At 40.7% G+C, this 14133-nt stretch overlaps 1 protein-coding gene across 1 annotated transcript in view; it reads right to left on the bottom strand.

Annotated features, from left to right (window-relative positions):
• GUCY1A2 (guanylate cyclase 1 soluble subunit alpha 2) overlaps positions 1 to 14133 on the bottom strand; it is a 148860-nt gene that overhangs the window by 114818 nt on the left and 19909 nt on the right. The window contains exon 4 of the mRNA XM_048935281.1: positions 9193 to 9911. Within this exon, the coding sequence (XP_048791238.1) occupies positions 9193 to 9911 (719 nt within the window). The remainder of the gene's footprint in view (positions 1 to 9192; positions 9912 to 14133) is intronic.

Below are 14133 nucleotides of genomic sequence, written 5' to 3'. Positions count from 1 at the left end.
AACTGCAGGAAGGGACTACTTGCCCACTGATAGGTAGTCTGCTGTTATTGAGACTGTCAGTCACTGCCCTTGGAAGACTGAGGAGATTAGAGCTTTTTAATATCACACATAGTCACTAATTCTAAAAGGCAGCACAACGTGACCCAGTCAAACTCATTCACATCACCATTTCCACTTTGCATCCACTAAGGTTGTCATTATTGCTCCAAGATTACACAAACACTGCACCTACGTGTTAGGAAATCAGCACCTGGCTTTTGCAACTCATATTTGTATATCCTGACTTTTGCAAATCACTATTGTCTTACTATTTCATACAACCACTAATTATTCTTAGTGGAGCAACATGCAAAATAAGCTAGATGGTGCATCATGATACTCCTTTTCTCTGAGTTTCCAACCCCAAAACTGATTATGTTTGACTCAGTTTTAAGTTCCTAAAATGAAAAAAGGAATCAAAAAAGGAGAACAAATCACATGAAAAACAATTTGCTGTTGGCTGTCTATTCTGCTTAGGTCTGTGGCTGGTAGGACAAACACTTTGTGGAGATTTTCAACAATTCATACCTTTGCCTCAGTGGAAATAAATCATGATCAATCCAGGACAAGATGCATGTATGGTAAACATAAACAAACTGCTATATTTAGAGATATTATGCACTATTACAATACAAACCGAGAAGACTAGATACACGTAAGGTAGCATTTGATGACCTAAAGCTTAAAGTCCAACATAAGTCCAAAAGTATCAAGCTACGTTCAAGATCTAACAGGAGACCACTGTCCTTATCTGAGATTTCAAGGCAAAACATAATGTGGAGGGCAAAAGTGGGAAAGTGCTACTCGCCAGTCTCTTTGGCCACGCACAGGGCCATTCATACCATATAACCATAGGATATCCCAAGTTGAAGAGGCCCCTTACTGATCAATCACTGAGTCCAACTCCCATATTCAAACACAACTACCTAAAATTCAAACCCTATGACTGAGGATGTTGTCCAAACGCTCCCTGAGCTCCAGCACTGGGGCCATGCCCACAGCCCTGGGCAGCTGTTCCATGCCCACTGCCCTCTGGCGCAGCCCCTTTCCCTCACCCCCAGCTGCCCTTCCCTGACGCAGCTCCATGCCGTTCTCTGTCGCTGTCACACACAGCAGAGCTCAGCGCTGCCCTCCGCTCCCTGTGAGGAGCTGCGGCCGCCATCAGGCCTCCCCTCAGCCTGCTCTGCTCTGGGCTGAGCACACCCAAGCACCTCAGCTGCTCCTTTGCCCTCCAAGCCATTCCCCATCTTTGTTGCCTCCTTTGGACTCTCCCTAATAACTTTGTGGCCCTCCAATATTGTGGGCCCAAACTGGCGCCCACTGCTGAATGTGAGGCCACACAGCGCAGAGCAGAGGGCACGACGCCTCCCCCCACCCTGTCTGGAGCACCCAGGGGACACTGCTGACCCAAACTCAACTAGCTAATGACCAGAACCCACATGTCGCTTTCCACGGGGGTTCTCCACCCCCTACCCCATACATCAACCCAGGACTGCTCCATCCCAGTTGCAGAATCTGGCATAATTCAGCAGGATTCCAGATCAGCAGGGGGCATTCGGCACGTGCTGCCTAGAAGTGACCCTGTGACTGAAAATCGCTGACACGGAGTGCCAGCCTCACATTCACTGCCCCACAGCAGTGAGCTGAGCGTTTACGCTCAGAGGCACGCTCAGGAGTTCACAGTCTCTGATTTCCTATCATACGCTCATGGGAACTCCGACACAAAATCCATCAGCACAGAGAGTGATACTCAGGCTTTGCCTCTTATTTTTAAGGGCAATTCAGCCTCTGTGAAGAGGCACAGAAAACAACTTAGCTTGACTACACGTATTGCCCAGTAAGAACTGTTAGAGATGAGGGAAAGTAAAGAGTGATCTAATCTTTTTACTTTAATTCAACCATGCCAAGGAAAATGGCTTTTTTATATCACACCTACTTAGATTAGATGACCGTGATGCTGTGGAAAGCACAGTCACATGAGAATTCACATGATAAAATGAAAGAAAAGATAAAAAATGCACTGTAAATAATCAATAATTAATTTTATCACTAGAATAGAGAGTTAAAATAAGTACATTTCTGAAAATCAAACCAAGTTCTGTTTGAGTGTTATTACTATATAATGTAAAAATTAATTGCTTTTCTCCTTTCAGTTATGACACTGTAATTTAGAAAACCATTCAAATGCTTTCTATCATTTATAGGAAGACGGACATTTTCATGTGGAAGTGGCTTTCTTATCACAAAAAAGTAATACGAATCATAAGAGGGCAGAGTTCACCATGGAGTCAAATTGGTTTAATAACCACTTGACTCTACAAAACAACTTCCAAACAGTTTCTTTGGTTTTCAGCTAATGGAAAGGAGAAGTGAGAATTTTATCTCTAGACTGTTAGACTTATTCAAGTCCTGCCACTGAAAACATTATAGAAATGACATTTTCATTGGCTTTCTTGAAGAAGTAATATTAAAAACTCTGGGCCACTTTCACAGTGTTATTGTAAGTTCTCCAGTGCGCAGCTGTTAGTGAGTTAAGAAAGTCATGTCATCTATTGTTTCTCATAAACCATCATGGTCCCTAGTAGCTGTCAAGGCAGCCAATCCAATTCATCCTGAAATCCATCAAAGTCTAAACACATTTTGACAAGCAAACAGGAGGGATATTAGCATCAGAAGAAAGTGAAGACACAATTTGATTCTGAGAGCTCTAGGAGCCTGCAAAGAAATGGGAGCTTAGTGTCAAAGGCTGACTGACTGTGAATAAATCAGCTCTGGGAAAAATTAGAATTTCTGGATCTTAAGTGACAGATGCCCCTCATGCTAGAATGACTTTCAGGCCACTTCATTTGAATTTTATTAGGAGAGGAGGAAAAACACAGTTACATAGCAATAGCAAAACATTTCAAGATTGTGTGTGGTGGGTTTAAGATTAATCTGCCAATATCAGGACCACTCATTTCATTCACTCGGTTCAGAATATGAATAAAAGTAGCAGATAAAGAGTAAACTTAATATAAAACAAAGGACAGTGTTCTTCCTGGATTTTTTTTTTTAAAGGTATATTTTTACAGATTTTTCTAACAGTCGACAAACACCATGGCAAAGTGCAATGGGGAAGCAGTAAGCAAGTAGACTTCCTGCACACAGGATCTCTGCTGACCTGGCTGAAAGTGTCTCATGCCACCAAAGAGGTCACAGCTTCACACAGCTCCTAGTAAACAGTAAACTTTATTGTCACAGGAATACACAGGAGCTGACGCCATAAATTCTTCCTGGCCCAGAAGAGGCTGAAGAAAATTATGGAGTAGTCCAGTGGGGTCTACAGGGCACTACGCTCTGGGCACTGCTGCAGTAGGATGCGCTCTCATCCTTGGAGAGTTAAAACTGGGACGTTATATTGAAGGAAAGAACACTGCAAGCTTATGTTTTTCATTAATCATCATCTGTCAATGTGAGGTCAATCAGGTTGCCTGGAACGAACGCACTTCAGATTTGATCACAACTAGTAAACACTGAGCTGAGTGTCTGAAAGGAAATATTAAACCTAGAGATGGCAGTTCCTCATATCATGGAAGAACTAGAATTATTACTTCACAGTTAAACAGATTGTTGGGAATGAATGGAGGAAATCCTCACCAACTGCCACAGAACTCGCTTACATTTCAAAATGAACTGTTGTTTGTAAATCAGCATTTTTACAGTTCTGGCCATTTACTACATGTCCATCTATACATTATAGAATCTAACTTCCTGGGAATATATATGCAGTTTTTTTAATCTTGGCTCTGGACTGGTTTATTTGTATCTGTGAATTAATTTCAATCAGTGCACCGGCACAAATTCCTGTTGGTTCTTTCTAGCTCATCTAGCACAATCCTTTCCACTGACAACAGGATTGCTGAGCCGAGGTGTTGGCTCAGACATCCTGCACAGTCAGTAGTACTGAGCTATAAAAACCTGGCACTTCCATTTTGCTGGATGTTTTATCATTACAGGGTTGGTGTTTCTTGATAATCTGAATAATAAGTGGCATCTGGAACTTGTTGCAGTATAAAATTTTGAGAGGGGCTGTATTTGTCACAAACAATGCTTCATATTTTTTAATACTGTATTATAATTTTTAATGAAAAAGCCTTTCATAGTAACAATACTTAAGTCTAAAATAACAAAATACTCTAACACATAACAAGGCAATTATTTCCCAGAACATTTTTCTGAATTCCTAGGGAAGTTAAGTAAAATGACATATTCAAGGGGAAAACATCCTGACAGAAAAATTATGACCACTTCAGTTAGTGCAGTTTTAGGTGCAAATTTTATTCTTAAACAAGGTCTTTGTATAAAAGTGTAAGGAGACCTAACAGCAAGTCAAAGGCCAGTGAATATCCATGTATGAAAGATGGAAAAGAGCTGTTAGTCTGAAAGAGAACAGGAGATCAGTAAGTAGTGCAGGGAAAACACAGCTGCAGAATGTCTGGCAGAGACCCAAATATCTTTTATGGTTCACTTTCAACCTTCTTTTTTCTTTAAGCTAAGAAAGCAGTAATACCTAATTCAGCATGTTTTTACCAAGCATGTCAAGTCACAGTTTCTGAAAGACAAGTCCTGCAGAACCTCAGATGGCAGAGAGCAGTGTTGCTACAACAAAAATCTAAGTAATGCTCAGAAGTAAAACATTACAACAGTCATGTCAGCACGCTTTCTGTATGGGTGAGAGAGTCAGGGAGAGACTTGTTTGCAAACATGGCATTTGCTTTGTGCGAGCACCTGGACTTGCTGCCAGGGAGGGCACAGCAATATATCCCAGCCCATTGCTTGGGTGAGAGGACCTGCCAAGGACTAGGCAGGCAGCTACTGCCCTGGCCACAAAGCACACAGCCAACAAAACCTTCACATGCAGCATCTCTGTGAAAAGGAAACATCAGTGAATGGGCTTGACAGGGGCTTTGGAGCAGTCCAGCAGATGTGTTAAGCCTTTACCTTCCTAAGTTAAATAGTGTCTTACTCCATCTGTGACTCCACTAACTTTCATTAAAGTGTTATGGAGTAACCACATGTAAAGCTACAAGCAATTGATATCATCTAGGTAATTTTCACAATAAATGTATTTCTGACTGCTGCAATAAATAATTGTTGTCAGATAGAATGATGTAAAATGAGTTTCCATAGAAAGCTGTTTTATTGTTTAGGGATACTATCCATAATATGGAAAACGTGTCTGTGTGCAAGTGAAGATCTCCAGTGGAAGGGAGGGAGGGAGGGATGAGGGAGGGAGGCAGGAAGGAAAGAAGGAAGGAAGGAAGGAAGGAAGGAAGGAAGGAAGGAAGGAAGGAAGGAAGGAAGGAAGGAAGGAAGGAAGGAAGGAAGGAAGGAAGGAAGGAAGGAAGGAAGGAAGGAAGGAAGGAAGGAAGGAAGGAAGGAAGGAAGGAAGGAAGGAAGGAAGGAAGGAAGGAAGGAAGGAAGGAAGGAAGGAAGGAAGGAAGGAAGGGAGGGAGGGAGGGAGGGAGGGAGGGAGGGAGGGAGGGAGGGAGGGAGGGAGGGAGGGAGGGAGGGAGGGAGGAAGGAAAGATCTGTGATTTACTTACATCAGAAAAGAGAGCTGGAATCACACAATCATATAGAATGGCTTGGGTTGGAAGGGACCTCAGGGATCATTATGTTCCATTTTGTTCCAACCCTCTGCCACAGGTAGGGCTGCCAGCTGCTAGATCAAGTACTAGATCAGATCAAGTACTAGCTCAGGGTCCCATTCAACCTGGCCTTAGACATCTCCAGGGCATCATAGCCTCTCTGGGCAACCTGTTCCTGCACCTCACCGCTCAGTAAAAAACTTTCCCGTAACATTTAAATCTCCCCTCCTTTAGTTTAAAACCATTTCCCCTTGTCCTATCACTATCTACCTGTGTAAAAAGTTGATTTGCCTCCTGTTTATAAAACCCCTTTAATAACGGAAGTCTACAATGAGATCTTGCAGCCTTTTCTTTTCCAGGCTCAGCAAGCCCAGTTCCTTCTTCATAGGAAAGGTGCTCCAGCCTCTAACATTCATTTTCTTTGCTCTCATGTGGACCCTGTCCAACAGCTCCACGTCGTTTCTGTCGTTTCTGTGTTGCAGGCCCCAGACCTGGATGCAGTACTCCAGCTGGGGCCTCATGAGGGCAGAGTAGAGGGGAGCAGTCACCTCCCTGGCCCTGCTGGCCACCCCTCTTCTGATGGAACACAGGATACCATTGGCCTTCCAGGCTGCAAGTGCACACTGCTGGCTCATGTTAAGTTTTTCATCAATCAGAACACCTAAGTCCTTCTCAGCAGAGCTGAGATTTCTTCTCCCAGTCTGCATATATATCTGGGATTGCCTCTACCCACATGCAAAACCTTGCACTTTGCTTTGTTGAATAAGTACTAAATTAAAATTATTTTGTTATTCTGTCTTTCTTACTGCAAGGCTGAAAAAAAAATCTATTTTATGCACTGAAATAAAGATAAAAATATTTTGAAAAGATCCTGAAAGGTTGTCTGTTTACCACAAAGCTGTTTGAAACATTTTTTTTCTTACTGAAAAACCACTGAGATATCTAAGCAGCTTAAAAACTGCAGCAGTCATCTGGGTTGCATCCCTTCAAGTGTCATTTAAAGTAACCAAGTTTGAAAAGTAGTGAGATCAGAGCAGAGTCCTCTAAAAAAATAGAAATCGCTTTAAGTGGGATGCAACTCCAATAAAAACTAAATAAACATATGTGACAGAAAAATAGGGAAATACATAAACTAGTTATTGCTGACTGTTTCTGGGATCCTGTTCACTGCACTGACTTACTGGTCCAAAATTCAGTTTCCAAACTATTGAAAAGAGTTCCAGATAGAGATATTTGAGCGACCTGAGCCTTGGGAGTACAGCAAGGCATGAAGTGTTCAAAGCTCAGTCTACTTTTTCTATCCAGTAGAAAATTAAGGACTTGAGCATGAGATAAAAGTATTGCCGGGTCACTTCTATCAAAATCTATGAAAGCAAGGCAATTATGACCTCTCTCAGTATGTGCAACCTTACATTTTGAAAGAAAAATTAAAAATTTTTTTTAAAAATTGAGTATCTAGCAAAATCACATGCTGAGCTTTGTTTAATTCCATAATTATTCACAGAAACTTTTGGAAAGTACTTACAAAATCAATGACTCAGAAGAAGTTACCTATACATTGTTGTTCCCATACCTGCAGCACTTGTTTAAACCAGGTCTCCTGCACTTTGCCATCAGCGTTTTATCTCTCATTTACACCTTACTGTTCAATAAACAATTTACCCCTAACTGCTGATCTTTCCTTTTAATTGCCTCTCAAAAAATGAAAATTCCCACTGAGTTAGTATGCTGACACTTGGTGTTCAGGATGTGACTCTACACAGCTTCAAGGCAGAGAGGGTCACTCTCCTAAGTGGCATCTGGGCACTACACTGACTGAATTCATAACTCACCTGTAGTGACTGAGCTTGATGGTACAGAACAAGCATTTGCAAGTAGAGTTTCTTCCTAAGCTGGCTGCTAAACCTGCCTCCAGCAAGCTCCACTCCCTGATACTCTCCTGTGAGAAAGCCACAGGTATACACTACCAGGTAAGAAAGTGAGATTGTTTGTTTGTTAATGTACAATTAGGAAAACTAGGAGTCAACACACTCCTCTTCAGAGTCATTTACAGCAGATTCAAGAAGAGCTAAAGGTTGTCAAGGAGCTGGGACTCTGTCCCAGGGCAGAAGACACCTGGAAGGGATGGAGAGGCAGCAGGAAGGAATATGGCACAAACATCTTTCAGAAGATAAGCAACCATGCCACAAGGAAGCTCAGAGCTAAAACCTCTAACTCTTCATGCAGCATTTTCTTTTCATAATTACAGGCTCGGGTGACTTTGAGGATATATTCTGAAAAACAAAATCCCTCTTGGTTTTAAGTAGGTTGAATACATCAAATCATACAAAATGAGAAGTACCAGTTTGCTTCTCTTGGGGCAATATTGTTTCAAGGGGAAAATGAAGCAGAAGTATTTTTATTGGTGCCAAAGAGCAGCGTGAAAGAGAAGGTGAAAACACTACTGCTGTCAGAATTGGCTATATTTTGAAAAGAGCCCGGAATTAGGTATGTTGCCATCACAGGAGCTGTTCTGACACTGGCCCAGTGTAAGCAGCAAAGTAGAGGCGCAATTTCTCAAGTCATATCCAGATCATCTGAACTGTATATGTGCCATCTTTAAGCAGAAATTTGGTAGGTAAATATCAGTGTGATTAGGGTTGACTGTTTTTGATTGCTAACTCTTAAAAATTCTGAAAATCATTAATTATTTCACGTAAGAAATCTCCAAAGTATCTCGAAGGAACCCAAGCACACACTCTCAATATAAGCACAAAGTATTAAGTGTGTCAGTGCATAAAGCTGGAATCTCACTTTGCAGCAAAAATTTTTCCATGAATTCAAGGATATGCAAGAAGGCACCAAGTCTTTGTGAAGGTCTGTCTATTCTAGAAGACAATTTCACATGGGATGTATGGAACTCAATATAAGGCACACTAGTTGAGGTAATTCTCTTCTGAAACACTGAAGGAAGAGGCAGAGTAGGAGGACAAGTACTATTTTAAATTATTGGGAAACATTAAAATTAGTGTTAAGTGATACTGGTACCATTTACAGCTCTGGTTTTTTGGAAGCAGGGTGAGATATGACACAGACAAAAGCAGTGTTTCCAAATTGGGAAGCAGGATATTAAAGTAGCTATGTGAGCCCTGCAGCAAGAGTCTTTCAGAAAATATATGGAAAGCTATTCCCTAGTTTAATAACTATTTAATAACTATTATTGTTATCATAATATAGCTGGAGTGAAATTAAGGATTAGATATGGGCATTTTCTAAAAATCCTCACTCTTCTGATTCAAACTGAACTAAGCAACTTCACTGAAGTGAATTTCCTCAATTGCAGTGTCACAATTTCTACAGCATCTCAGGCAAAGTTTGTAAATAATTTAGGAAAATACTCACTTGGCTGAGGAATACCACTTAACCCTGTTTGGAAGGCATAATTGAACTTTTCACAATACACAGGACTTTAGATGTTTCTGAACAAAAACTCCTCTTTCATCACACACATATACACATAAGTCCTTCAAATTAATGTTCTTACCTTGTCTTTATTTTCAGAGTCAGAATCCTCAAGTTTGGTCCGAATAACAAAGGGAGTAGATAACCTCAGGAGGACTCGTTCAAATGTGGCACTGATCTTAGGAGAAACTATGTCAAAGCAGTCTTGGAATTTCAGAGTTTTGTGGGTATCACATCTGAGCTGCTTCCTTAGACCTTCTCCCAGCTGAAGAACAAACATGTTTTGATCAAACATCAGGTGAAAGGGGAACGCTCTGCAGAAGGTGCTGATACTAATCCTCAGATCTAAGGGAGACTGGGAAGTTCCTGATGGAAGTGCTTTTGTGATATTTGCATTTTCGTGTTCTTTGATAAGGAAAGTCAGACAGCTGCAATTACCTGGGTTTGTCCCCTCTGAACACAGTTTATCATTAGTGACCTGTTCTACTTCCACGTCCAATCGGTAAATTTTCTTTGCTGCTGCCTTTATCATTCCCACCATTGCAAACCCTACAATCTGATGTGGGTGAAAGTAATGAAGCATGAGATTGCCTTCAGGGAGCTCTTTGCATAGGAAAGATGGGGATTCCAGGGTGGCCTGTCTTCCAAATGAAGTTCTAATGTGCTCCAGCAAAGCATCAAAGCCATTGAAGAAGTCTTGAAGGGTCCCACCTACAGCTCGAAGAACTCTTTCATTCTCATCAAAGCAGATATTGAAGAATTCCTCCCCAAATTTTTCTTGCATTTCCTCAAATTTCAGACCTATAGGACAACAAGACACTCATGTCAAATACATGCATAGCTACTGTGTCACATCATCCCTTTGTTGTTTGTTTTCTCAGCATTTTTCCAAGTGATTAAGAGTGTTTTTTTCACTGTTTATTTACCCATGGAACCACCGTTTTCCATGGTAGTTAGGAATGCCTGAATGGTACCCTTGGATGCCTGAAACATGCTGCTTCATTCTAGTAGTCACTTTTGTCTGCCATTTCAATCCCTCATGCTTTCAGCTCTGGATCCTAACCAGCTAAGTGTGAGGTTTACACTTGTCTTGTCTCTTCTTCCCTGCCGGAAGCCAGAACACACTATAATTTTCCTAATTTTTAACTTTCCCTTAAGTGTATGTCACATGTAGTCTATTGTGCAAATACACCCAGCCAAGGGTGTATACCAGCCATTGCTGATGCAGACATGGGAGAGGTTTCTGCTTTTATAGCCCCTCCTGTTTGCTGTTTCTCAAAGGACCAAGCTCTCACCAGCTTGAATAATGAGTTACTGGAATGCTAATTTCGACTTTCATGAAAAGTGCAAAGTGAGACCACTGGCTTTCAAAAGCAGTGCAAAGCCAAACACTTGAGTAGCTGGGTTTTTTTGTTGGTGGTGGTGGTGGTTTTTTCTATGGACAAAATATTTTTCTCATTATAGATATGGGCACTGCAAGAAAATAGAAATAAAGAATTGTTACTTTTTTGTTGCCTGAAAAGGAAAACAAAACCTCACTATTTTGAGCTTCTACATTCATCTATCTTTCAAAAAATCCATGCCCCTTAGAACTTTCTAAATTGCTATTAGTTGAGACAGGTCTGTTATATCTCTAAATGTCACGTCAGGTCTCCATCAGGGCAATACAAAAGGTTTTGATTTACAGAAGTGATAAGGCTGGTATTGCACAAGGGAAAGGAAATATCTGTAATAGATGTCTCTGGATATAATTTTTATACCATTTTTAATTTACTTTTAAAACTAGAAAAAAATATATATTTTTAAGATGGTTATTGAATGTTTTCTGTCTTATTTTAGGTAGGATATGCTCTGTTAAATCTCATCTGACATTAATCCTATATCACATAGCATAGTTACAAAATTCATCAGCTATATTTGTGTTTTACTGAGCTGTGGTAGAAGAAAAAGAAGTATAAATAAGCTGTATGTGAATTACAAATATCCTGCAAGAAATAAATTACACAGTTCCTCCAGTGTATTGAATTTATTAAATTCTACTGAACCACTCAAACACCTTAAAATTGATCCTGAGTTCTAACAGAAATGAAGAGCAATCTCATTCCTCAGGGTGCAATAGGCGCTTTATTTTAATATGTATTCAGCATGCTTTATAACATAGATACGATCCAAATGGATCACCAAACTTCTTACTGTTTGTTTAAATTACTTGTAGGCTTTACAGTTTGGAAGAATAGTGTGAAAAGAGATTTTCATGCCCAAGAGGTATAGCAGGACAGAAGTCACTCATCTGTCATTTGCTGACTATAACCTTTGATCATCTCAAGGAAGGCCCATGCGCATAGGCAGAGATACAAGGATCGTATTTACAGGGGATGAGTGTATTCCGTACCTTTGCAAACCATCTGCAATGAGAGTTTTGTTTGGCCCTTCAGCATGATTGATAGCAGATTAAAATTCTAAAATTACATATATAAACAGGACAACATGACAAAGCAATAGGAATAGTTTGGGAAAGTTCATCTGAAGGCCATTACTCATAATGAACTTTGGTCACTAAAGTAGGTTATTACAGTAATATTCCCAGGATCTTTTGTGCCCACAGATGGTCAGATCATCAGCTAAGCCAGAAAAAAATTACCTCTGGTACATAATGCCTGCTAATATCCCAATTCAGAGAACAGCATGCCAATTACTGACTCATTATTACTACATCAGCATAAAAAAGTAATGTAATATTTTCCATAAAAATTCTCACTGCGACCACAAAATAATTAAATTCTAACCAGTATCCAATGTCAGCATTGGATATTAATAACAAGAATTTAAGAAGTTATCATTTTCATGTGCACACACAAACATACATACATGTAAATCTTATTTTTCTGTAGAGTGTAGAGTGAACTTCAAAAGAAGTATAGTTGTAGAAATGAGCACTCACAAGACTTCAGCAGGAGCATCCAAGGTTGTAAGATTGCAGAGGCCCAAATAGTATGGGAACACAAATATGCAGCATTCCTTAGCAATAGCATGGATGAAGGAGCTGTCTTTCAAGCATATTATAACATTACAGTTAAAACAGTAGTCTGCATTAGCACCACTGACCAAAACCAGGGTAAGTAGGACTGGTAACCCAATACCCCATACTCTAATGCTACGTTGGTAAGTCTCGTCTTACAGTCAATGAAAGGAGCTTTATCTTAGTATTTGGCCTAAGATTTTGTTGACTATCTTAGATTGGTCCATTGCTTGCTCTAGAAGACTGTCTGTTCAGTCTGGACATAACATGTTAACTCCAAACAACATGAATTATCCAATTATATTCAAGTCAATGATCTGACTCCAGGATGTGCCTCTACTTTTAAAAACATTCTAGTTCTGAATTGAGTTACACATAGTACCAGCTGAAATTAGATTAACTCAGAATAGAAAAATGTGTATGCACAAGATAGACCAAACTGCTGGTCTGTTTTAGTCAGGAATTTTATCTCTAATAATAGACATGATGAAACACTGAGAAAATTAAATAAATACAAACAACCTCCTAAAACAAACATCCTGCATGCAGAAATGTGATGAGGAAGACAAGGGCCCGTTTGGAATTAAATCTGGCTACAGATGTCAAGGGCAACAAGAAGGGCCTCTTCCAATACATCAGCAATGAAAAGAAAACTAAACACTCCCAATCATTCTGAAAGATCACGGCAATCAGGAAAGATGCCTGAGGACTACAAGAAAGCAAATGTCATCCCAATCTTCAAAAAGAGCAAGAAGAGGGATGCAGGGAACTACAGGCCAGTCAGCTTCTCCTCATTCCTGGAAAGGGGATGGCACAGCTCAGCTTGGAGGCCATCTCTAAGCATGTGGAACAGAAATAGGTGATCAGGAACAGTCAGCATGGATTCACCAGAGGAAACCTGATTGCCTTCTACAGTGAGACAACTAGCTGGACAAATGTAGGAAGAGCAGTGGATGTTACCAACCTGGACTTAAGCAGGGATTTTGACACTGTCTGCCTTAATATTATTACAGGCAAGCTCAGGAAATGTGCTGCCATTCAGACAGCTCTTGATTGGCTGGATACTTGGGCAGGGAAGAAACTCAGGAAATTGAACATTGGCAAGTACAGGGTCCTGCACTTTGGGAGGAATAACGCCGTGTACCACTACAGGCTAGGTGCTGACCTGATGGAAAACAGCTTTGTGGAGAAGGACCTGTGGGTCCTGATGGACAGCAAGGACCATGAGCCAGAAAGATGCCTTTGTGGCCAAGAGCCCAGTGGTATCCTGAGGCACATTAGGAAGAATATTGCCAGCAGGTCAAGGGAGGTTGTCCTTCCACACTATTCAGCTCTGATTAGGCCATGCTTGGAGTACTGCAACCAATCCCAAATACCACAGTACAAGAGGGACAAGGCGCTCCAGAAGCAAGTTGAGCAAAGAGTTATTAAAATGATCATTGAACTGGAGCATCACTCATATGAGGACAGGTTGAGGAAACTAGGCCTTTTAGCCTGGAATAGATAAGACACAGGGGACATCTAATCATTGTGTATTTAAAAGAAGGATGTCAGGAGGATGGGTGTGAGGCCAGACTCTTCTCAGTGATGCCCATTGATAGGATGAGAGGTGATGGGCACAAAATGAAACAAAGAAAGTTCTGTCTGAAAACCAGGAAAAAGTTTCTTACTGTAAGGGTGACAGAGAAGAACAAGCTGTCCAGAGAGGTTGTGTCTCCTTCCCTGGAGATGTTTAAAACCTCTCTGGACTTGACACTGAATAATGTGCTCGCTATCTCTGCTTGAGCAGGGGGGCTGGGCTATATAGATGATCTCCAGAGTTCCCTTTCAACTTCAACCATTCTGTGATTCTATGATTGTGTCGCCTTCAGTTAAAGAAAAAAAAAAAAAAAAACAGTCCTTGAATGTTTTTGTATTAGCAGATTTTTGTCATGAGTATAATCTTGTCCTAAACAGTCTTGTCAACACAAAGCCAGGTGGCAGTTCCAGATTCCAAAGTATAAT

Source organism: Lagopus muta, chromosome 1 (assembly GCF_023343835.1).
Source record: "Lagopus muta isolate bLagMut1 chromosome 1, bLagMut1 primary, whole genome shotgun sequence".
Taxonomy (NCBI): domain Eukaryota; kingdom Metazoa; phylum Chordata; class Aves; order Galliformes; family Phasianidae; genus Lagopus; species Lagopus muta.
The sequence above is the reverse complement of the archived record's forward strand: the minus strand, read 5'-3'. Positions and strand labels throughout refer to the sequence as shown.